This window comes from Petaurus breviceps, unplaced genomic scaffold, assembly GCF_028583685.1.
Source record: "Petaurus breviceps papuanus isolate PSGF00001 unplaced genomic scaffold, PetGlider_PUasm1.0 90466, whole genome shotgun sequence".
Classification (NCBI taxonomy): domain Eukaryota; kingdom Metazoa; phylum Chordata; class Mammalia; order Diprotodontia; family Petauridae; genus Petaurus; species Petaurus breviceps.
In genome coordinates this window covers 308458-334578 of record NW_027187260.1, presented here as the reverse complement: position 1 = coordinate 334578, position 26121 = coordinate 308458, and the positions used below count along the sequence as shown (strand labels likewise).

Sequence of the window (26121 nt, the reverse complement as noted above, 5' to 3'; positions counted from 1 at the left end):
TAAATAACATATACTCAGGACACCATCCTGCTGATCCTGAAACATAGCTTCTATTGCCTTCAAAGCCATTCAGTAACTGGAGGTAATGTAATTTAGATAAAAAAGTAGTGTAAGTGGAGACATTTTTTTAGGTCTCAATATACCTTAAGAATTATAATCATTAAAAGAATTTCTAATGAGAAAAGATAGTTTTCTCCTAAACACAACTTTTTAAAAAATTTAAAAAGCATTATCTATTAGTACAAAGAGTTGATCATGATCAGAATTTCCCAAAGAGTGATTCTGTACCCCCAACTAATGAGCAGGTTCAAAAGCTATCAAAATAATATATACATTTAAAATAACATTGATCAGAATATAAAAACAGTAGCTTATAATAAATCCCAATTACCAAAAATTAGACCATGGCCTAGGGTTAATAAGACTTATGAAAAGTGCAAGCAGTATGTACCACAGCTTGAAAAAAATAATGTAAACATAATGTTGCTTACCACAGAAAATACATCGCAAATTAGTGCTGTCCTGGGTAGCAGTAACCTTGCTCTGGGCTGCAACAGACACCTTGGTGTTAGAAGCTTCAAAGGACAAAAAGGGGCCATCTGTAAATTATTAGTCCAGGGACTTCATAGTAGACTAAAAGGTGGTTTTAAATGCTTAGTGTGTATTTATACATATTTCTTGGTTATTCCTCTTTTCCCTATACGTCCTATTAGAATTTGGTACTCTGTGAGATATATATATGTATATATTTTTGACCAAATATTTTTCCCTATGATCTCATCTATGGGAGGAAAAAAACCTTATGATAATAACCTATCAGAAGAGAAAGTAACATTCATTTCACAAATAAGAATATAATGGGCTTCTAGTTCCTAAGTTTAAAGAGATATTAATTTAAGAAGAGTTCAATTTATGACATGTACCCTAATAAACTTGTGCCCTATTCCGTTTAAAATAATTTTCACTTGAAAATACTCAGGATAAGAAAAATATATTTTGATAAGAACATTTAAAGTGTTTTTTTTCTGATTTCTGTCAAAAAGATTCCATCAACATGAAAAGAACCTACAGCAATTAAGTTTTATATTATAACAAGAAACTAATATATTTCATTGGTATTGAAACAGAAAATGATAGTAACACATTGTCTCTGACTTTCCCATTCTGTTGTTTCTTCCTTTTCCCTCAAAACCATTTGTGAAAGTTAATCAACATGTTTATGTGCAAATTGAGAAAGTGAAAAAATTAACTAGAACACTGAATATCCATGAAATAAATTTATGTACATTACCAAATACATTTAAATTATCATGTAGAACTTTTAAAAGACCAAGTCTCATTAATTATATTCCCCAAAAAAATATGAAAATTTGGAGGGCTAACAAAAACTATGTGCAACAATCAAAACTGGGTGAAAGTGGGGGTGGGGGCACGGAATCTATCTCTACATATACATATACCATTATGTATCTTCTTGGGAGATGTTCTCTGTTCTCATTTGTAGTAACCAAGAAACATTTAGTGAATTAAAAATAAACCAGTTTAAATATCACCAAAAAAATAGAATAACTTTTAAAGCAACCACTACCAAAATCAAGACAGTTTTTTTAAAGGAAAAAAAAAGTCTGATACTTTAGAGTACAGCTTGTACTACCTAAAAATGTTTTTTCCTAAAAACAGAATAAAACCAACTTATATTTAGTAGAAGAGTACATATCTAAAAGTGTTTAAATCATAGTATAATATAACAAATCTAGATCATTTTTAGAAGGCTTAATTTAAGATAACAATTTTATACGTCTTGTTTCTTTAAGCAGTAATATTTTTGACATTCTGATTTTTAAGGAGATTCCATTAAACCATTTTAACACTCAAAATACAACATCCAAAAAAACAGAATAGAAAGCCAAGGATGTCAATACTACAAGGCTCTCAAAATATGATTAAACATATAGTGATGACATTTACAATAATGTTACAAATTATAATATACATTATTATGTAAAAGGAAATATCTCTATCAAACTAATTCTAAGAGTAGACTGTATAAAGAAACAGTAATTTTTTAAATTAAAATTACACATCTCTATTTTGCAATACTACTTGACAATTTTTAAACTGCTCTTGTAGAGTCTAGATTAAATTAAATTAACTAAGGGCTGATGTCTTAGCCATCTTTTTCTTAAACAATGTGCAAGTAAAGAAGCATAAGAAAAATAAACACTTACAAGAAAAACTTGAGAAATTATCCCGCTTCTGACAGCACAGAAACTGCCAAATCCTGTTACCAACCATACTGGCAAGGAGAGTTGCCAATTACCTCCTGAGAATTGTCAGAATGCAGGTAAGCCATGATTTCTCTTACGCAGTCTTACTGTTTTTAGACCAAAAAAAATCTGCATCCATATTACAATTTAAACTGCCATATAATATTCCTGCAATGAACAGTATAAACCTTCTTTTTCTGTTAAAAATTTTCACTTCATGCTGTCAAGCAAAATATTGCTTACTACTCTGATAAAGGTTGCTTGAATTCTTACTGCAGTTTGCATTTCCCGAAGATACTAAATTATTCACTCCATCATATGCATAAGGATAACAGCATTTCCTGCTTAACATCCTTGATGCTATTAACTCCTTCTTTGCTAGAAAAGATTAAAAATACAGAAGTACAAGGGAAAATACACTAAAATATGACAAATTTCAATAGAATTCATCTTATAGCAACATCTAACCTAAGAGACAAATTTCTGGTCATTTGATAATAACTTTAATACCACACATCAATTGAGTAAAACGAATTTCAAAGAAAAGATGTTTGAAATATTCCCTTAAAATACTAAGATTTGATGATTCTATGCAACATAAATGAACTAATATTGAAAGGCAGTTAAAAGCAGATTAGAGCTCCTCTAAAAGGTGACTACAAAAACAACTGATGTTTGCATGGCACTTCAATATTTTTGAATCTTTCTCATTTGTTATCTCATTTGATTATCACAAGACGACTGTCAGATAGACAAGGAAATTAATTTGCTTATTTTACAAATCAGGAAACTAAGTTTCAGAGTGTCTAAATCATTTGCCAAAGATCCCATTGGTTGAGACAGGCCAAGAACTCTAGTTTTCTAATTGTTTAATACAAAGTGCTGGTTCTAAAAAAATTTGGGGCCCTACCTTCAATTTAGGTAAGTCTCTCCCTCCTGTTTTTGTAGTTAATATTTTTGCTAGATCTTTTAAAAATATCACTAGAATAAGATCTGGCTCTACTATTCAAGGGCTTTTTTACTTTTCCCTTAATGGCTTTTTCTTTTCTAATTCTTCCTGACCCCTCTGTATCTCATACTGTTGACCATGTCCTCTCTACTTACATACTCTTTCCTACCTGGGGTTTTGTGACACAGCTCTCTGGGTCCTACCTTCCAGAGTACTCCTACTCAATCTTCTTTGTTTGATCAACATCCATGTCTCACCCCCATGCTAGGTGAATCCTGTGCCATTTTCTCCTCCTACACATTCTTTTTTTGACACATGGGTTTAATATATTATTTCTATGAAGGTGGACTACCAAATCTACAAATCTAGCCCTCAGCTCTCTTGAGCTCCAGTCCCACATCAACACCTGCCTGTCAGACATCTCCCTCTGGATTTTTCACAGGCATCTCAAACTCAACATGCTTGTTTTAACAAATGAATGCCCAAAACAGATATTCATCTTTCCCCCCACCATTCTTCCTAATTTCCTTATTTCTGCTGAGAACATTACCATATTTTCAATGACCCAGGTTCACAACCTCAAAGCAATACTCAAATCTTGACTTTCCTTCACATATCATATCTCAATTCTATCTCCACCCTTGCATTACAACTCCTTTTCCTCATTTATACAGACATCTGCCTAATTCAGCCTCCTTCACTACTGCAATCACTACCAATTAGTCAGAGGCTCCCCTCACCAACACATCCTTCATCCTTTAAGATATATTCCTAAAACCTGGGTCTAACTCTCCTCAAGAAGTTTCAGTGTTTCCTCTTTCCTCCAGGATAAAATACAGATGCCTGTGTTGAATTTAAATACCTGGGATTAAAGTTCCTCACAATCTTCTTACAGAACATCCTTCTAGATTGACTTTATGTTACTCCCTCTCACAATTCTACGTTCCAGTCAAACCAGTCAAACTCCATGCCTTTGCTGCCCCACGTGCCTAGAACACACCCCACTCCCTCCTCTTAGAACTCCTAGCTTCCTTCAAGGTTAACTTATCATTTCCTACACCAAGCACTTCCTGATCCACTCCCCCACCCCTCTACCCAGTCAAATTATTTTGTCTTTATGTCATTTATATTTTGAATTCACTTATCTGTGCACATTTTATGTCCTCTTCAGTAGAATGTAAGGTCTATGGAGGCGTGGTCTGTTTTATTTTATCACTGTACCCCAATGCTATACAACGTGCTTGGCATGTAGTGGGCTGAAATGAATTCTTAAAGAAATACATTGGGGGTCAATGTCACTGTAGCAATTAAGGAAAGAGATCAATTAAGAGAGATTAGGAATCTCTAACATAGTGTGAAAATTTCATTAAGATTCTAGACCATAGGGGCGGCCAGGTGGCTCAGCAAGTAAGAGCACCGGCTCCAGCGTCGGGATGACCTGCATCAAATCCAGGCTCAGACACTCAGCACCACACCCAGAAATAACTGGCCGTGTAACCTTGAGCAAGTTACTTAACCCGGAATGCTTTAAAAAAAAAAAAGATTCTAGACCATAGAATTTGATAGAAAAATACCTATTTGTATACTTCTACATACACACACAGTATACTGTACAAATCCTACTAGAAAAGCACCCAATACTATCAAAAGTTAGTATAGCATTACTCTGAAAATCCACAGTATAACAGGTTATATGTGAATTTTTATTGATTGTGGATTTGTTATATTTAGGTAGACAAGGAAACAAGAGGATTCCACCCACACTCACTTCCTCCCTCAAATGCATACTGTTTTAAAATATTAACACTGCCTGTAGACAAGGAGCATAGGAAAATAGCCTAGAAGCCTAGTTTTGCCACCCCAGGCAAACCCTGAGTTAAAATCCAACTTTAAGTAAGAAGGGATACCCAAGGAAGACTCAGCTCCAGTAAATTACATGCTGCTGCTATGGAATTCCTTCTCCTCATTCCCATTTTGCTGTTTCAATTTATCACGTTGCCAAAATTGGCCCACTACAGTTTCAACCCCCAACAATTTAATTTAATCCAATTCAACAAACATTTATTCAGTGTCTACTATGTACAAAAATGTGCTAAATTGCTAGAAGCAGCTAAGTATGCAGTTAAGAACTGGGCCTGGAATTGGGATTATCTAGTTCAAGTCCTATCTCAGACACATAGACACTAGATATGTGACCCTGGGCAAGTCACCCACCTCTGTCTCAGTTTCCTCAAATGCAAAATAGGGATAATAGTACCTACCTTACAAACTTATTGTAAAGATAAAGTGAGACATTTGTAAAGCACTTTACAAACCCTGAAATGCTATATAAATACTGGTTTTATGATAATAATTATCATTAAGCACTGGGTATACAATGATGGGACGTTCCAACTTTCAAGATTAAAATCTAATAAGGACAGAACAGGTACTTAACTAGGTAGAAAGTGACAAGTGTGACAAGTACAAAGTAGAAATCTAAAGATAAAGTTCTTTAAGAAATTTGTTATGGGTAGAGGGAGAGAGATGACTTTCAACTAAGGGAAACCAGAAGGTTTCATGGAAGCTGTTTCGTCTGAACTATATCTTAAAGGACAAGAAGAATTTTTATAGGCAAATGAGGGGTAATGTATTCTAGGTAAGAAAGATAACTTACATGAATATACAGAGACAGGCAAGAAAAAAAAAAGCATGAGGACATGAGCAATAGGTTCAGTCTGGCAGTAAAGTATAGTGGAATGGGATCAAAAAATGCTAGTAAGGTAATATGGAGTCTGACTCTGAGTGCCTTATATGCCAGGCTGAGTTACCTTTTAGCCTAAAGACACTAAAGAACCACTGAAGCTATACAATCAGGGGAATGATACAGATAGAACTACACATTAGGAAAATAATTCTGGTAGTTGTGTGAAGGTCAAACTAGAAGTGAAAGGCTAGTAGCAGAGAAATTAGGAGGCTAATCCAATAGTCTAAAGCAGAGAAGACAGGGGGTTGAATTAGGGTGACTGCCATGAAGAGGTTATAACTGAAGATGTCCCAGTGCCTCCCCTCTATAACCCTCACAGTCACCATTTGGTAGTATGGGAAAATCAGAGTAGAATTCTTATATTTTTCCTGACCACCCCAACCCATTAACAGCAAAAGGCTGTAAAGGAAGTAAGAGATTAGGGGGCAAGGAAGGGACTCATTCGGCTCCCATATTAGAATTCTAATATGTTTCCCTCCCATTCAAAGATCACATCTAGAATGTTGTCAGCAACTGATGTGAGAGAAAAGCAAATAGGACAGAAAAACATTACAATCTACTGCCACCTCAGGACCTTAACTTCTGCTTCTTTACCAGCCTCTATCCAAACCATTAAATCAGCAGTAGCAGAAGGTTAATAAAGAAAAAGTGAAAGGAAATACACCTAACCATCCTTTTACATCTCCCTAAATAATTCATTATCCCACTTTTCATCATTCCTCAAACCTCCCATGGCTTCCCCTTCCCCAAATCAATCATTTGAAAACTGTGACCCATATTTCCCTGAAAAAAAGTGAAACTGTTCTCTGAGAGCCACTTTTTCTTCCCTCCTTCATCCCAGTCTAACATGAAGTGATGAACTTCCTTCCAAGGCTAATCTCTGTACATGCACAAATGATTCCATTCAATCTTGAATCTACAATTGAAATTGAAATCAACAATTTCTCCTTGTATACTGCCTATTTCCCCTTGTATACTGCCTATTTCCCTAACTGCTTACAAACATGCCCATACCTCCTACATCCTCAAAAATCCCTCACTAGCTATTGTGCCATCTCTTTTCCCTTTGTTGGCTTAACTATTTGCAAAGGCTGTCTATAATCAATGCTTCCACTTTCTTTCCTCTCATTCTCTTCTCAACTCTCTATAGCCTGGCTTCTAACCAAATCACTCCAGAGAAACTGATCTCCAAAGCTACCAAATCTAAAAGGCCTTTCTGAACCTCTGCAGCCTTTGAGAATGTTGCTTACCTTATTCCTTTTGATACTCTCCTCTCTGGGGATTCAGGCCTACTGGTCATCTCGAACTGGTTGCTCCATAGACACAGACATGTTCAAATAGAAATCTTAAATTCAGTTCAAAACTGAATTCTTTAGCTTTTACTCTAACCTCCTTCTCTTCCAAACTCTCCTATTACTGGAGAGGGAACTACTAATCTCATAGTCATCCAGGCTCACAAGCCAAGTGTCATCCTTGATTTCTCATTCCCATACTCCCCATATCCAATCAGTTGCCAAGTCTTGTCATTCTAACATTAGTAACATCTCTCATATACTCCCCTTAAAATTCATCCTGAAACATTTACTAGTTCTGTGATGGTAGCTGAGTCACTTATCCCTATATGTCTCAATTCCCATACCTATAAAGTTAGGATAATAATAGCATCTACCTGACAGAGAGGATCAAATGAGATAATAATTGTGAAGTGCTGACTTGGCATATGCCATGCTGGCACATAGCAATCACTACATAAATGTTAGTTATTATTATACTACCTCAATATCCCACTGACACCTCAAACCCCCATTTCCAAAGCTGAAATCACAGCCTTCCTCACTAAACTTTCCACTCTTCCTGGCTTCTCTAGTTTTGTTGCAGGCCATAACAACCTCTAGGTCATTCGATCCTGAATCCTTGCCACCACTGTTGACTCTTCCAACTCTCTTCTGACTCCATATCATTTCAACTATCATATCCTAAAAATTCAACCTCTGTAAAGTGTCTTGAATCTGTCCCCTTCCATTGAATCATGCCCCCAATGCCATTATCCTAAGTGCTCATTATGTCCAGCTCCAACTATGCTAACAACCTACAGTTTATTTCAACTCCCATTCTTACTTCCTCCATATTATTCCATGTAATCTCTGTCACTTACCATGCTAATTTCATTGGCCTCTGGCTCTACATGGTCAAGTTCTTTGCCACTGCCTAAAATAAGACATGCCCTTCACTTTAATATTTTGATGGACTTATGACCTCGCTGCAGTGTGTCTCAGAATGAAAGCTACATGGTCTTTCTTCTAAACTGGTGAGATTCTCACTCCCTTCTGTTTCAATCAATTCTCCATACAGCCTCCATCCAGTATTCCAAAAGGCCAGTCTAGCATTAAGGCCCTTTACAATAAAGCTCCAACACAGCTTTTCAGATGTATTTCACGTCATACTTCCTTTTATGTAATTTAAATTTTAACTAGATTGCAGTGTCAAACTCACATAGAAACAGACTATGCAGGCGTTGGGGTAACTGAATCAACAGCAATCTCCCCAGCGACAAATGGTCAGAAAGAGATTACAATGACACTTTGCTGGCACTGGGTGCAGGATCCCTCACACACTGCCCAAAGAGGGATCTGAGTCACAGACCCAGGTCACACAGTCCCAGGGTGAGGAGGAACACTAGCACACTAGAGCATGTAGCCACAAGTGAGGGTCCACTGGTCCAGGGCAGGTCACTCACAGACCAGAGCCAGGCTTAGGAGAACAGTGACATCTCTCCTTAGATCATACAATCTTGGAAGAACTAAAAACTTACAGGTCCCCAGAATTACCTCTGAAAACAGCTACATGAAAAACCTAAAGCCTGGGACAATGCCCCCTCCACCCTAAGAGCAGAGTTTAACTTTAACAAAAAAAATTAAAAGTTAAGAAATAGGCTCAAAAAATGAGCTAGCAACAGAAAAAGATACTGACCACAGAAAGTTACTATGACAGGGAAGATAAAAACACAAACTCATAATATAACATTGTCAAAAAGGTTACATGTGATGCTCAAAGCAAAACATGAACTGGTGTCAGGCCCCAAAAGAACTCCTGGAAGAGCTCAAAAAGATAAATAAGAGAACTAGGATAAAAATTGGTTAAAGAAATTAGAGTGATGGAAGAGAACCATGAAAATAGAATCAACCACTTGGTAAAATACCAAAAAAAAAAAAAATGGAAAAAGATACACAAAAATTGACTGACGAAAAGAATCTTAAAAAATAGAATTGGTCAAAATGGAAAAGGAGGTACAAAAGCTCATTGAAGAAAATAATTCCTTAAAAGTTAGAACAGGGCAAGTGGAAGCTAAGGATCATATGAGACATAAAGAAAAAATAAAATGAAATTAAAAGGATGAAAAAAATAGAAGAAAATGCAACTGACTGGAAAACATTAAAGGAAAAATAACTTAAGAATTACTGGACTACCTAAAAGTCATGATCAAAAAAAAAAGAACACAGACATCATATTTCCAGAAATTATGAAGGAATATGCCCTTATATCATAGATCCAGAGGGTAAAACAGAAAAAACTGAAAGAATCCACTGATCACCTATTGAAAGAGATTCCAAAATGAAAACACTGGAGAATCAAATTCCAGAGCTCCCAGACCAAGGAGAAAATACTGCAAGCAGCCAGAAAGAAACAATTCAAATAGCAATCAAGCCACAGTCAAGATAACACAAAACTTAGCAGCTTCTACACTAAAGGATCAGAGGACTTGGAGTAGGGTATTTCAGAAGGCAAACTAAGAATACAACCAAGAATTACCTACCCAGAGAAACTGAGTATAATCCTCCATGAGGGAGAAGAGATACAGGATAGCTAGTAGAGAGGGGAGGATCACTTTCTAGACAGGATGAGGTTGTAATTGGCCACAGAAGGACTAGCTATGGGGATGAAATCATAACTCACTAAAGTATACATTTATTTAAATATAATGTCTTATACAGGTAAGATCTGACTTTAAATTTTTATTGAATTTCAAATCATATTGTGATTCAGTATATACTGTGTCTCAGCTTTCTGAAGAAAAGCCATTAAAATGGAGGCCTACTGGTCTACTATAGAGGAAGGTTTCTCACTATATGCTTAATTGATTTACATAAAACAAATGTTTGGTACACAAAAATGCTTCTATTAATGAACAAAATTGAGTTCTTAGAACAGGGTTTTCTTTGTCAGAAGCTTCACTGTCAGAGGTAAAAATAAAACAGTATGACAAAAACATCTAAAAAAAATTAACAGTATGGAGCAGTTAGATGGCACAGTGGATAGAGTGGCAGACTTGGGAGTCGGGAGGACCAAACTTCAAATCCAACCTAAGACAATTACTAGCTGTGTGACCCTGGGCAAGTCACTTTACCCTGCCTGCTTCAATATCCTCATCTGGAAAATGAGTCGGAGAAGGAAATGGCAAACCACTACAGTACCTTTGCTCCAAAAAAAGCCCCCCCAAAAAACCAAATGGGGTCACAAAGAGTTGTACACAACTGATCAACCTCACCCCCAAAAAATTACAGTACAAAAATAGTATCAAATGTTAACTAGATTGATTGGAACTGTGTCTAAAATCACAAAATATGAGGCTCTTTGCTTGGGCAAAGGTAGAAGAGGGATTGCATCATGGGAAAAGAAAGAGGCCTAACCTTTCTTCATGATGGCAGAAGAGGAAGAAGGGAGAAATAACTAAAGGAAGAGTATATCACTGGTAGAACTAGGTGGCCACTAAATACTAAAAGCAGTCAATGACAAAGTAATACAAACTTTCACTCCAATGGCTTTCTTGAAATAGATCTTTTCTCACTTCCAGCAAGTGAAGTTTTCTCAGAAGCAGAAGGAAAATAAAGTAGACAAAGAAAGACTACCCATTACAAAATTTTATGAATAGATCTAGTATGATTCCCAAGACCTGATAGACCAAATTTCTGATGTTTGCTGATTTCTATAATTTCTTTAACAAGTAGCAAAGCTGTTTCAGTGCACATTTAGAGATGAAATATTATGTGATACATTGACAAGCTCACACATAAATCATTCAGTAAGTGTAATGACAATATTTCCTGTGTCAATCAAAGGAATGTGACCAGGATTCAGATCAATGTGACAAACATTTATTGAGGACTTATTATATGCAACACCAAATAATCTTTGTCAGAGAGGTTACTTGGTTCCATGAAGAGTGAGGGGTCAATGATGAAGGATGAAAGGGACACGAGAAAGGAAAACAAGAGATAAAGAAAACCTGGAAGAATTAAATATTGACACTATTCATCTTCAACTGGGCAGGGACAGACGGTATACAGAAACATTTTTGTCACATACTTTATTTCACATAATTTATGAAAAATATTTTATAACCCTCAAGATAAAATGGGAAAAGGAGCTGACTAAAGAAATTGATGTAAACGTAAAGAGAACTCACTAACCAATTAGAATTTAAAATTTAAATTAGGATTTATAATTTAAAAGAATATATAAGATGGAACAGTAAAATATGATATCGTTTTATAAGAATGTTAGGAGTAGCAAAGCTAAGACTAGGAAAGAGCAACAGATAAAAAAAGATGTTATTGTTTTTAGCTATTTCGGAAAAGGAGGAAAATCACAAAAGAACTTGATCACTGCTTAGGGTAGATTGTCATGATTATAACTAACTAGAAAGAGAAGGTAGTGCTATTAACTCTTATTTTACTATTCTCTCTGCTAAGAAAAATAATCTCTGATATAAAGACAGAACAAAAATGGCTAATATGGATTTGGTACCCTCAGTAAGGAGGCAGACAAAACCTAAGTGTCCTAGATGAATATAAAAGTTCCAGATAAATAATTTGGAGAATTAAAAGAATCACTGGATGTGATTGTTAATAATCTTTCAATCCTTACCTCAAAATCGAAGAGAGGCATCTTATGTTGGTCTAATTTTCAAAACAGGAAAAAGAATGGAGTCTGAAAACTATAAGCCAATGAGCTTGAATTTGATTTCTGGTAAAATCCTAGAACCTATTATTAAGGAGAGGTTAGGGATAATCTAGAAAAGGAAATGGTGAACACAGACGGCAAAGCTTTGTCAATCAAATAAGAAACATTCATTAAGTCCCACTAAACAGTTCCTACTCAATATGCACACACATAAATAAGTGTGTATATATATTATATATATGTGTGTGTATATATATTATAATAACAAAATAAACACAAGGTAAGGAGGAGTGGGTAGCAGAACCACCTAAGAAAGTGAGAAAGGTCAATTAACAGATAATATTGGAATAATTTCATTTCCTTTTCTGACAGGGTTACAAGACTGGCAAATCAGAGGAATACTCTAATTACTGTTGACCTAAATCTTATAAAAGCATCAGACAAATTTCCTCAAGATATCTTGGGGGGAAGGGGGAAGATGAGAAAGGCAATGCAGGTGACAGTATAATTAAGTAGATTCCAAACTGGTTCAAAAGCTAGAGCCAAAGGAAAGTCTTGAATGTGAGGAATCTGTACTAGGTCTTTGTGCTGCTTTACATTTTTATCAATGACTTAAGATAAAGGCATAGAGAGCAAAAACAAAGGGGGTGGGGGGGAAGGAAGCTCAGCTAACACAATGGACCAAGTATAATAAAACGAAATTTAGCTGGGATTAATGTAGTCTCATACTTAGTTAAAACATCAACTTCACAAGAACAAAATGGAGATGTGGATAGATAGCAGATCATCTGAAAAAGGCAGTTTGTTGAACTCTAACATCAAGAAAAGTTGACAGTGAGACATGGCATCCAAGAATGCTAAGGTAAAACCTAGGCATCATTAAGAGTGGTATATTGTCCAGGACTAAGAAGGTGATAGACCACAACAAGAGAAAAGTGTATTGTATGAGAAGGACACAGCTCCCTGCGGCAATAGTTAAATAAAATTAAATCAATTAATTTTTATGCAAACAATTATGTAAAAAACAAGATAACATAAATTGGAGATAACCTCAGAGAGAAGGACATAAGGTATTATTAAGAAAGGTTTCTTGAAGATGGATTTTTATCTAGTATTGAAGGAGCCAGAAGGTAAAGAAGCAGAGGGAGTGAATTCCAGGAATTGGAGGATAACCAATGAAAATTCAAAAAGTCTAGAGATGTGGAATACGTTGTGCTAAGAATATCAAGGGGGTAAGGAGGGAAGTTAAGGTGTAAGAAGGCTGGAAAAGCAGGAAGAGGCCAGTTTTTAAAAGCAATGTATATTTAATACTGAAAGTAATAGGTAGCTACTGAATGGGTGTAGGGGTTAGAGGAAGCAAAGAGGGAAATATGGTAGAATCTATGCTTTAGGAAGATCAATTTGACAGAAAAGTAGAAGATGGAGAGAATTAAAACAAGAAGATCAACCATCAGGCTAATACAAGAGCTATACCAAGGAGGGAACAGTATATCATAGGGCATACACAAGAAATATACAAAGGTAGGATTTGTCAATTGATTGAATATAGTGGATTGGTGGTGGTGGTGGATGACACCCAGGTTGTTATCCCAAGTAACTGGAAGAATGATAGTATAAGATATAAGAATGACAGTTCTAAGGAGGGAAGGTTCTTGGGTGAAGGGAAGGGAGGGAGATAATAAATTCCATTTTGAGCTTGAGGAGTTTAGGATGTCTTTGGGACATCCAGTTTAAGTCATCCAATAGGCATTTGGAGATGCAAAACTGGAAGTGAGAAGAGAGTGAAAGAAGGCAGGACAAGTAGATCTGAGAATCATCAGCATGGCCCATGACATATCTTTGGGGGATCCTCCCCACCCTCCACCCCCTACATATGAGATCCAGCATAAAAACCTAGAGAAAAGAAAAAGGGTAAGCAAGTGCCTGGGTTTTTTCAAAAGCAATCAAAAATGAGGACTGAGAAAAGACAATTAGTTTTGGTAATTAACTGATCACTGGTAACTTTGGAAAGAACAGTTTCAGTTGAAAGGAACTAATGATAATAAGGTACTAACACAAATATGCAACACAGAAGACATTATCCAACATGTACATAATCAAAAGACATGAACAAACAGTTCTCAAAAAAACTGTGAGCTTAACCATATGAAAGATTGCTTCAAATGCCTAATAGTAAGAAAATACAAAGCAAAACAATTTGGAGATTTTGCTTCATACCCAGAAAATTCATAAAGATGACCAAAAAATGAGAACATGCATTGTTGCTAGAACTGTGAAATGATCCAAACGTTTTGGAAAGTCCAAAACATTTTGTAATCATGCTAAGAAATTGAGAAATTTGACCTAGAGCTCCTTCAGCTAGTTATATAGCCCAGAGCAGTCAAATACTTGTGGCAGCATGTCCCACAATAGTTCAAAGAATTGGGGGGAAAAGCAGATAACCATCAGGTGTTTAATTGCTAAACAAACTGTAGTACATAGATATAATGGAATATTAATCAGTTGCCAAATCTTATTGTTTCCGTCAAGACAGTATTTCTCATGGACATTCCCCTCTTCTCCCATGCACAACTAACCACACTAGTTTAAACCCTAGTCACCTGTCACCTGAGCATATGAGAAACATAAGAGGTATTTCCTTACTTCTTTTATATACTTCCCCCTAATTGCCTGAAACAAATTCTGACATGTAAGCAAATTTTCAGATATCCTACCAGTTACTAATAAATATAACAAACATAAGTCTCAACTTCCACAATAGGGATAATGACAATGATAACAGCTCACCCTTATTTAGTACTATATGGTTTACAAAGAATTGTCCTCACAAGAATAGTGCAGGTATTATTTATTACAGACATTTGCATATGCTAATCCAAGAAACTGGCTTAAAATAACACTGACTGCAAATGGCAGCACCAAGAGATCCTTATAACTCTATTAAGTCACTGAGCACATCTCCGTTCCCTTATCACATTAGTCTGGGAAACAACTTTAAGAAATGCTGGTGTCCACTATGGGTAAAACTGTCAGGGAAAATAACAAACTGTAGTTGAATATTTGCTCTTATTAAGAGTCAGTTCCAAGCTCATGACTAGGAGAAGTTTTTAAAAAGTGTAAGTTCTGCTCTAATACACATTTCACAAAAGCAAGGGCTCCTAGATTGGGGCCCATGAACTTTTTCTTTTTTTATTTTGATAACTTTATTGCAACATAATTGGTTTCCATTGTAATCGTAAGTATTTTAAGAAACCAAAAATATCCTTATGTGCAATTTCATCAGACTGCCAAAGGTAACTATTTCACACACAAAAAAATTAAGATGACTTAGCCGAAAGGGAAATAAAAGCATACTGTCATCCACATACTTCTCAGTTACAGATGTTTGATCTGTCTTCAGTAACTGGGATTTTGGAGTAATGACTGGGCAGGGTCTGCTGGGGCTGCCTTTACTGACAAAAAATTTTAATGAATTAGCATCTGCTTTTGTGTATTCTTCTAGTAAGTCCTGCTTTTGTTCCAAAACTATTAAGTCTTTCATTTGGATCTTTCCTATATCTCTAAATTTGAAATCAAGCATTGATTGTCTTGTTCATTCAGGTTAATATGTGCTATTTAACATCATAAACTGAATTAATCAAGGATCTTGAAAGACAAAAGCCTTTTCAAGATTGTGAACTAATATCAAGTCAAAGACAAGAACTGCAGGACTTCTCTGGACTCTGTAATTGCAACTTTGAACAAGTCAATGTAACTTGGTTTCCTCATATGTAAAATGGGGTTATGACATCATAATACTGTGTTCTGAAAAATGAGATAACATATATGAAAGTGTTTCAAACAATAAAAAGTGCTACACAAATTTGTTGTTGTATATGCACATTTTGTGTTACTCTTCGAAACAAATTCCCCCCACCGTGGGCAATTTGTTAAATTGAAAGAAAAAAATCATTAAAATTAACATAGGATGTTTCTAGATGCTTTTTTTTTTCAGATTATCTACTAGCCAAGAGTTACTTCTCTCAACTCTTACTTCTTCCTTAAACTATCTACCCTCCCCTCCAAAAAAGGCATCTGAAACTACAAAGTCCTAAAATATGATTTATGCAAAACATCTGAATGACAAATCATTCAGACTATACTCTTTAGGTAACAAAAAACATTCTTCCAACATTCATTGTAAAACCCATAGAGAATAACAGAAGGAACTGCATATTTTAAGTATATGACAGACGCAATTAGCATAAAATAGAAATAATCTGTGTACTGCCATCTCAATTTTAATAGATACCCTTATAGTTGCTAAAACAAAATTTTGATAGGACAAATGTTCTTTAATTTATATGATAAAAATGCATTAAAAACTAGATCACAGCTTTCTTTAAAAAGATGTCTAAAATGGGAGAAAGATACAGTAGGACCAGTAAGTGATATAAACTCAAAAGATCAATAGCTATGTTTTTTAAAAAATCTTAATTCTTTGGATTTGTGGCACCAAAGTAGGGGAAAATAAAAGTAATTTCGAATATATCTAAAAATATATTTTTGCCAAAAATTTTACCATGAGAATGGTATTTTTATAAGTGACTTTCTGTTCCTCTTTAAATACCCTTTAAAATAAAAAATGCTAAAAAGAATTATTTGAAACATCTTCAGAAATTATAAATTTGTTGTATTGTCATCTCCAACTGACTATTAGATTTGACTTGATAAAGAATATAGAAAGGAGGGGTGGCTACCTGGCTCAGTGAATAGAGTACCGGCCCTGGAGTCAGGAAGACCTGAATTCAAATCTGGCGTGGGACCTTGGGCAAGTCACTTAACCCCAACTGCCCTCCAAAAAAAAAACAAAACAAATAAAATATATATATATAGAAAGGAAATGTTATACAAGCTAGTCTGAATACTATATATTTTTTCACATTCAAAATCAAGACCAGCTTCCATGATACTTTTCAAATAGAATACCAAAATATCTGATATAAAAAAGAATACTAACTTATTCTCTTTCAAAAATGATAAAAATATAAGGTCTATGCCTTTAAACCACAAATTATCACCACCCTATTTAGCATGCTCAGTGCATTCCAAAATATACTAGATGGACTTAGATGCCAAGTTTAAAACTAAATGAAAGAAAATATTCCTGGCTGCCTATCTTTCAAAAACAAAATGAAAAATTTTTTAATTTTAAAATGTGACCCTTTCCAATCAGTTTTCTTTTTAAGATTGGTAAAACATTTTTTGAGTCCTAACTTAAAATTTTTCTTTGATTTATCTCCTTCCTTTTGGGGTAGTGGTGATAAAAGGTTCTATCATGTGGTCATATCTGTGTCTAGATTAAATACCAGCATGAGTTCACTTTATACGTTGGTAATACAGTTAGCCGAAAAGGTAGAGAGAGCTAAGGCTCAATTTGAGAAAACAGAAGAGTTGAGATAATTCCAATTTTAACAAAGAAGACACACAAACATGCAACATTTTCACTTACACCATGAAAAAAATATAATAGTAAAAATTAGTAACTAATGTAGTAATTTCTGTGTGTTAACTCTGTGATAATTTCTGGGAAATTTTTTGTTGGTGAGTAGAGAAAAGGTCAGAAATTAGACAGCATGTTAAACTTTTTCAAATCTGTTTTGGTAGGCTATCATTGAATAGGCAATTAGCAAGAAACTGGTAATGGTCTCAAAGCATACAACACAGTAGACATATCTAACAGTGGAGCAAGCAAGAGGTAAACTCTGGGCAAAATAAATTCTCAGGAATATCCCTTGCCCATGCTAGAAACACAGACTTCCACCTATTCTTTCTCCCTCCCATCACTATGGAAGATGTCATATACATCTTAAATCCTGGTCCAAATTTTCCCAGGCATATAAGTTTGACCCATGTTCTAACTTGCTACATAACCTGTCCCTACCCATAACTTACACTTGAGGACAGTTATAAGTGAAATTAAGTTCTGTAATTTGTCTATAAATATATTGTCCATCCCCAAGTTAAATATCCAGAATTATGGCTACCACATTCCCAATTCTGAGGACTGAAATTTTCTAGGATAAGACAGTATCAAGACCTTGTTCTTGAGGAATATGTCTATAATGTCAGGAAGTAAGATATGATGCTCATCCCTATCTATAATAATCTCCACTGCTCTCATCACTGCATCACTGTTTCTTCATCACATTCATCTGGAAAGCAGCTTTAAGAAATGTTGGTGTGTGAATATAGCAAACTGGACTCTTAAGACATGCTGTTATTAAGAATCTGTCCTAAGTTTATGACTGAGAAGTAAACAGTCCTAAGTTTATGATTGAAAAGTAAACAGAAAAATTTTTAATTATGTTCCTACTAATGCACCTTTTACAAAAGCAAAGTCAATGAAATTTTTTTTAAAACATTTAATACCTATTTCACTATAATTGGCTTCCTTTGCAATCCTAAATATTTTAGGTAGTCAAAAAACACCTTAAGAAGGAGTCCAGGGGCTCAATTCATAAAAAAAAAAAAAAAAAGGTTATCACTTGCCCTAAACGAAAATAAATATAACAAAGATTTCTGAAGATGATTACAGTAGAATCAGGATCTTTGTTAATCAAATCTAATCAGGATAGAAAGAATAATTTAATATTGCTAAATATCCCAAAATGGCAGAACAAAGCGGAGAAGAAAGTTGGCCATCAGGAAAACCTGGATTCAAATCCCACCTTTGACTAGCAAGTCACTTAACATCTGAGTCCCCTGGCAACTATCTCTCAGATTATGAATCACAGAGTAAGTGATCTATCTGGTGAAAAGAGTTTTTACACACTGATGAAATAATAAATCCAGATCAAAAATTTTTAATAAGAAATAGTGACTATTTTGTTGCCTTAACTAGAAGATGAAATGAAGAATACTTTAAAATAGCTAGGGGAAAATTGTTTCAATACAATTCTTCAATAAAAACTTTCTACCTGTTGATGTAAGTATGGAACAGAAATTTCAGAGTTAACTACCACTTCTGCTTATTAAAAAAAAAAGCTACAGGAAAGTATGTCCAATTACTAAATATTAGCCATTAATTATTTTTTCCTCAGTTGTATATTACTTTAATTAAAGTAAATTAGTCTCAAAGGTATTGAGAATTTTTTTAGGTTTAAACTTAGTTATTCCTTTGTTACTGAATTGTGCCTTATTTCCAGTTATTCAACTGTATTTTTAAGTATATTTGTTTAGATAGGAAAAAATGCTATAACCCAAAGATTTATCTCCCAGACCTAGCAGAATCAATTTGGGAGGAAGGAGGGTGTTAATTATACACTGAACTTAAGCCTCTAAAGGCTCACTAATTTATCTAGAAAATTTATAAATCATGCTACTAGAAAGACAGTAAGTACACTGAAAAGTATACTAGAGTTAAGAATAAGAAGGCTGGGTTCAATTTCCAACTCTGACATTTAATACCTATGACCATGGGCAAATCATTTAACTTCTCATCCCCCATCTCTAAACCAGGGATGATAACAATAATGTAATAACTAATAACTGTTAGAAAAGCATTTTGTATATCTCAAAGTGCTATATAAATGAGCCTTTGCATGAAGACACATACATCTTATTTTCCTCCTACAGTGATAACATAATGCCAACAAAGAAGAAAATATCTATGACCACAAAAGGCTATTACATATGACAAGACAATACTTCCTTAGCTAAGAAAATACTGAAGATAGTGAGGGGGAAGCTTATGTATATTTTAACGTACCCTAAAAATATAAAAGGTCAAGGATACTTTGCTTCTCACTTTAGTTACTGGTATCTCAATCATACAATTCATTTTTTCTCAAAATGAAGTAAATAATAATAATTTATTGTTCTATTAAAGATGTCTATTGTACTTATCTCTTCATTTGTCAAAAGACATGTATAAAACATTTATGGCCAAGAGTTTAACATAAAATATTTTATGAACACTTTTTCAAGCAGGATCACATTTAAGGTTTAAAGTTATACTACAGAAAAGTAATCAAAGTAAGACTATTCTTTCTAAACATAAGTTCATTAAGGATATTTTTGTGAAAATATATGGAGTCTGATACAATTTAATTACCTGTGACTTATACTAGAAACTTTTATTAAGTCAGACGGAACATAATGGAGGACCACATAGCAGTGTTAGGTACAAAGACACACAAATGAATCTCTCAAAATTAGTTTTAAAATTTCATGGTATTCATGAACTATTAAAATTAAGACCTGGTAAAAACTTCATTCTCTAGCCTACCTCTGGCAAATTTGTAACATTAAGGTTATAGTCTAATTTTTAAAATGTATCAAAAGTAATCATATGTAATAGTATCTTTTTAATATTATCTTTTATAGTTAACTTCCTTTTAAAAAATGGATGTAAAGCACTGTATAAACCAGATGATTTTACTCCCAATTGCCTTTGTAAGGAATATGTCACATATGTATGAAATTTTTAGGTTTCCTCCTACATGAAAAGTAGGGGATTAGATTTATTCCATGGTTCATACATTTTATTCCACAAAGCATCTCTTGAAGAAAATGTAAGCAAAGAAACTTGCTTAATTTTTATTTATTCTTTGGCCCCCAGGTCCTGTACCAATATTGTAACAAGAGTCTGAAGTCCTGAAACATTAAAACATACTCAAAATGATTTAAACAATAGGAACAAATGACCCACATGCTATATATATATATATATATATATATATATATATATTCATTAACACAAGTTCATATTTCTCTAGAATCAATTAGCAGATCAAAGTTTATGTAACTATAAATAGGTAATCAAAACAATTTATCAAAAAAAATTTCACTAAAAAAATTGAAGCTGTCTTAAAAATCATAATTCATTATTCTAAAGACAATTTAATGTAAATTTCACCTTCTACCTTGAGCCTAGCTACAAGCATGAAAAACTACTTAGAAACTTTACCTGCTTCCTGTGAATTTAACACTTCTAAGGCATGCATCATGGCACTTGCAAAGACGTTGGCATCCTCTTTACTGCCAAAGTTGAGACCGTACACCTGTCTAGCATCTCGCCATTGGTGGAAGGTCTGTGTAGCTTGATTGTACTTCAGTCCTTTAGGAATGGCACAATTTATCACGACCTAAAAAAAAACAGTAATTGGTACAGTCAATTCAACTTAATTTACCAAGATTTAAATGTGCCTACTATGTAAAAAACACTATTATAGAGGTGATACAAAGATAAGAAACCAAACCCTCAATGACTTTACATTCTGATGGGGGAGAAAGTGAAAATCATACACAGATATGTAAATAAGAATAAAGCAAAGATAATAATTCAGGGAAAGAAATAGGAAGCAAGTCTCAGGTAGGAGGTAGCACCTGAACTAACCCTAGAAAGTGGGCAGGGATTCCAAGAGGTGGAGGTAAGTTGAGAGTGTACTTAAGACACTGAGGACAAAATGTGCAAAATCACAGATGTGGGGTGGGATACGACTCTGTGTGCAAAGAAGGAAGGAGGGAAATATGTATTTATTTGTACCACGTGCCAGAAAACAAAAGCAAAAAGAAAAAACCACTCCTGCCCTTGAGGAGCTGACATCCTAATGGAGTAGGATCCAAAAGAGTAGGCTCAATGGATCTTACTACTATTTGCAAGTTTCTATAACATTATTTACTTCCTTGATTTACTATGTAAGTTTGATCAATCACTCCATTTCAATGCAAACATTTATTAAATGCTTGCTATGAACAAAGGGTTGTATTGGAAACTGGGAATACAAAGGTAAAAACAAAGTTTATACTTGTGATATGATGACAGATACATAGAAAATAATATAAGGTATACTATATTAGAGAGTAAAAAATACTGATTGTTCTGGGAAATTTGAGAATTATCAAATAATTTTTATTACATAAAATTTCAAAGCTTTTCACAAATAAAGCAACAGTAGAATTGGGAAGAATATTTGCACCAATTATTAAAAATAAAAGCATGATATCGAAATTATGCAGGGTACTAGAACAAATAATATCTAGAGATATTTTCAAACAGTCAAAAATTACAAAAAATATTTAAAAGGAAGGGGACTAATATCCAAGATTTACAGATAACATTTAAATTTATAAAAACAAGATCCATTCCTCAACAGATAATGGTCAAAGGTAGCTCTCAGGAGAAATCTAAGCTATCAACAACCATATGAAAAAATGCTCCAAATCAGTAATAACGATGGGAATAAATTAAAACAACTCTGTTTAAACCTCATACCCATCAGATGGAAAAGATGGTGAAAAAGGAAAATGGCAGCTATTAAACAAAAGGCACACTAATGTACTACTGAAGTGGTATAATATTCCAACCACTCTGGAAAGCAATTTGGAACTATACCCCAAAAGTTACTCAGCTGTGACACACTATTAGGCCCACATCCAAAGACATCAAAGAAAGAAGAAGCTGCCAATTATTGTAATAGTAAAAAACTAGAAACAAAGTGAATATCCATCAACTAGAGAATGGCCAAACAAATTATGGTATATGAATGCAATGGAATGTTACTATGCAATGAGAAAAGGAACAGACATAGAGAAATCTGTGAAGACGTGTGGACAAATACAAAGTGAAAGTAAGCAGAAGAAAAATACCTACAATGACCACAACATTGTAAAAGAAAACTCTGAAAGCCTTAGGAACAATGATCAGGAGCAATCATGCCTCCAGAGACTGATGATGGAAGCATGACTTCCATCTCTCAGTAGTCTATAACTGCAGAATTCGATTTACATTTTCAATGAGCTCTCTTCACTAGCTACTTCTCAAACTAAAGGTTAGGGTAAATTTCTAGGGTATAAAGTTAAATTTCTCTTCTTAATTCCCTTTCAAAATGTCTTTTTTTAATTCTTTCATGCTATCCTGAAGCAGCCACACCACTTCCATCAAAAATTCCTACATCAATAGTCAATAAACATTTATTAATCAACCTACTATTTGGCAGACACTGTGCTAATCTCTTAAACACAGCCCTTACCCTCAAGGAGTTTACATTCTAATAGAGGAAAATAACACAAAAAGATGATGAAGAGGGAGGTAGTACCAGGCAGCAGAGCCCGACAGAGAAGTTTGATAATTCCCAAAATAGTGCAGTCAGGTGGGAAACAGATAAAACTCCTCTGCAAACCTCGAGGATACTTCTAATGACTTGTCAACATAAGTGTTCATACCTCATAATTTATCCAAGATTACTATTAAGCTATGTAATACAAAGAACATGGGCTAAATTTTATCAAATTTAAAACATCATTTCTGAGGAACTAAATCCCATGTAACACTCTTTCACCTGAAGTCAGTTGATAAATATTTATTAAGCATCTATTACATTTCCAGACACTGTGCTAAGCACAAGAAACCCAAAGAAAGGAAAAAGATAGCTCCTATCCTTTAAGAGCTCACAATCTAAGGACAGAAACAGCATGCAGATAACTATGAACAAATTAGTTAGATGATGGATAAATAGGTCATAATCAGCAGAAGGAAGGCACCAGAATTAAGAGGCACCAGGAAAGGCTTCCTATAGAAGGTGGAATGTTAGCCGGGAATTGAAGAAGCAGAAAACAGAAATGAGGAAGGAGAGCATTCCATGAATGGGGGACAGTCTGTGAAAATACTCAAGAAGCTAAAGGAGCTGAAAAATGTTATGTCTTGTCTGAAAATATGACCTAAAGGCTTTTCCAGGAAGGACAATTGATTTTCACTGGGTTGGTAAGGGAAAAATCACAGAACAACTATAAGATAACATTTCAAAATATTATTTTATTACTTATAATGAGCAAGCCATTCATTTTATACTCAGATCATACCTTCAAGGTCTCTGGATAGAAATTTTTTATATTTTTAAGACACTTACATGAATTTGAACATATAGATTCTTAAATAACAAATGATATACCTAAGGACTGTTTTAGATCTAACAAACCTCTCACTGATAGACATACATTCAAGAACATAGCAGTCCTCCTATATATCAATCTTAGAACATTACTAATAAACAGTAGTTTCTGGTTAATTTTGCATAGATCTATCATCCATTACTTTACGAAAAACCTTTTCGAATGGCTAACATTTTTATATTGATTTTAACTAATCATAGTCATTACAAACTTCCCCTCCATACTGAACCCTCCCTCACAAGAAAAATATCCCATACAGAGATCATATCTGTATTGTAAATATGTATAATCCTAGTAGCCCCCCCCCATTTATATCAGTGGGGAGGGGAAAGCTGATTATGAATTCACTTGGACCTTCACTAGTTAATCAATTACTCTAATTTCCTTTTAGATATCTGTTAATTTTTATTATTATAATCATTTTAAATACACTGTTACCTTGATTCTGGTTATTTTGCTCATCAATGGCATTTAAAATCTTCTTTGAAATTCTGGGAAAATCTTCCCTGAATTCTTTATTGTTCTCATTTTTCTTATTATACAATAACATCCCATTTATGTACCATATTTTTTTTTGTATTCCAGTCAATGGAGACACACTTAATTTCTTCAAATACCTGACTGTCATTCTACACCCCTACATCTTCTCTTTTTCCATATAAACATCAATAATTCCTTCAAAAAATCCTCATAGCAAGAAGTGGAGGCTACATAAGCTTATATATAAGCTTGTAATCTATTCTTTTATCCAAAATACTGAAGAAATGTTAAAAAGAACAAGACCAAAACACCTCCTTGGGGCACTCCACATTTAAATTAACCCATTAATGACTACTCTTTAGGTTCAACCATTCAACCAGTACTGAATCAAGATTCTAATAGTGGCAAATCTGCATCTCTTCAACTGTATCTCCACAATGATAGAATAAGGACCTTAAAAAAAAAAAAAGATGAAATTTGTCCATATTGTCAAGATTAGCAGCACAGACTAACTACCCACAGGCCTCGTCATATGGGGCACTAGACTTTTGACCTTCTTTGTTTCTGATGTAGGCAAGTTTGTCCCTCCATAGGAAGTCTCCAAATCCCATGGGTTCACCAAATTAGCAAAAATATGCAGACTTAATGGAGACACACACTCAGCTTAACCCACTGCAGCTAAGAACTCCCAACTTCAAGAGATCCTCCAGCCTCTTAGCCCCTTCAGAAGTAGGTATTATAGGGGCGGCCAGGTAGTACGGCAAGTAAGAGCACCAGCTCCAGTGTCAGGATTGACCTGGAGATCGAATCCTGGGCTCAGACACTTAGCACCCACCCAGAAACACCTGGCCGTGTAACCTTGAGCAAGTTACTTAACCCCAATTGCTTAGGGGCGCGGCCAGGTGGCTCAGCGAGTAAGAGCACCGGCTCCAGTGTTGGGACGATCTGGAGATCGAATCCCGGGCTCAGACACTCAGCACCACACCCAGAAATAACTGGCCGTGTAACCTTGAGCAAGTTACTTTACCCTGATTGCTAAAATAAAAAAAAAAAAAAGAAGTAGGTATTATAAACTCATACCACCCTGCTCTGCCATAAAAGTATTTTGGAAATGCTTGACCAAAATCTAGATAAATATTTCCTTCATCTACCAGTTTAATTATGTTATCAAAAAAGGAACTGAGGTTAGTATAGCATAACTTGTTCATGACAAAAGGGCCTTCCCATTTATTTAAAAAACAAATCTTTATAGAATTGTGAAAAATCTAAGTCAAGATTCTGAAAATGAGTACAGATAGCATTTACCTTTCTCCAAACCTGAAGCACTTCACATTTTTTCTAATATTTAAAAAAACAGACAGTGACTAAGCAAACATCTGCCAGAATGCTAGGGTGTTTTTCATCTGGACCTGATGAAATTTTATGAACTCATCAAAGACAGTTAATTAATCTCTGATTATCCCTTTACTTATTTACCCACAGAATGGAAAATAGAAACAAAATAACTGAATAGAACTTCCTTTTTTCCCCATTATCAAGTGCCATAATTCTGTCCCCTCCCTTTCTCTGATATTCTTTTTTTCCCATCATAGCTTCAAATAAATCTTCTTATAGGATTGCCATGTGTTTGTATTTATTCTGTTACCTGCCCTCCTAAACATATTTTTTCAAAATACTTTTCTTAATAGAAACAATTCCCATGGAATCTTCAGAATTTTAGTCTTAAAAACTTCCCGTTCCTCCTGGGCTGATTTCACCTAAAGAATTTTAGGCCATAGACTCCT

The 26121-nt window shown here is 34.6% G+C and overlaps 1 protein-coding gene across 11 annotated transcripts in view; it reads right to left on the bottom strand.

The window, feature by feature from the left end:
• The window catches only part of ENAH (ENAH actin regulator), a 136200-nt gene that overhangs the window by 53101 nt on the left and 56978 nt on the right, over positions 1-26121 (bottom strand). For 6 of the 11 annotated variants that reach the window (XM_069062576.1, XM_069062578.1, XM_069062581.1 and 3 more), the window contains exon 3: positions 20874-21051. In XM_069062576.1, the coding sequence (XP_068918677.1) occupies positions 20874-21051 (178 nt within the window). Of the gene's footprint in view, positions 1-491; positions 549-2228; positions 2362-20873; positions 21052-26121 lie in introns of those variants that run through there. The other 5 variants (XM_069062574.1, XM_069062577.1, XM_069062580.1 and 2 more) reach the window with 2 other exon arrangements.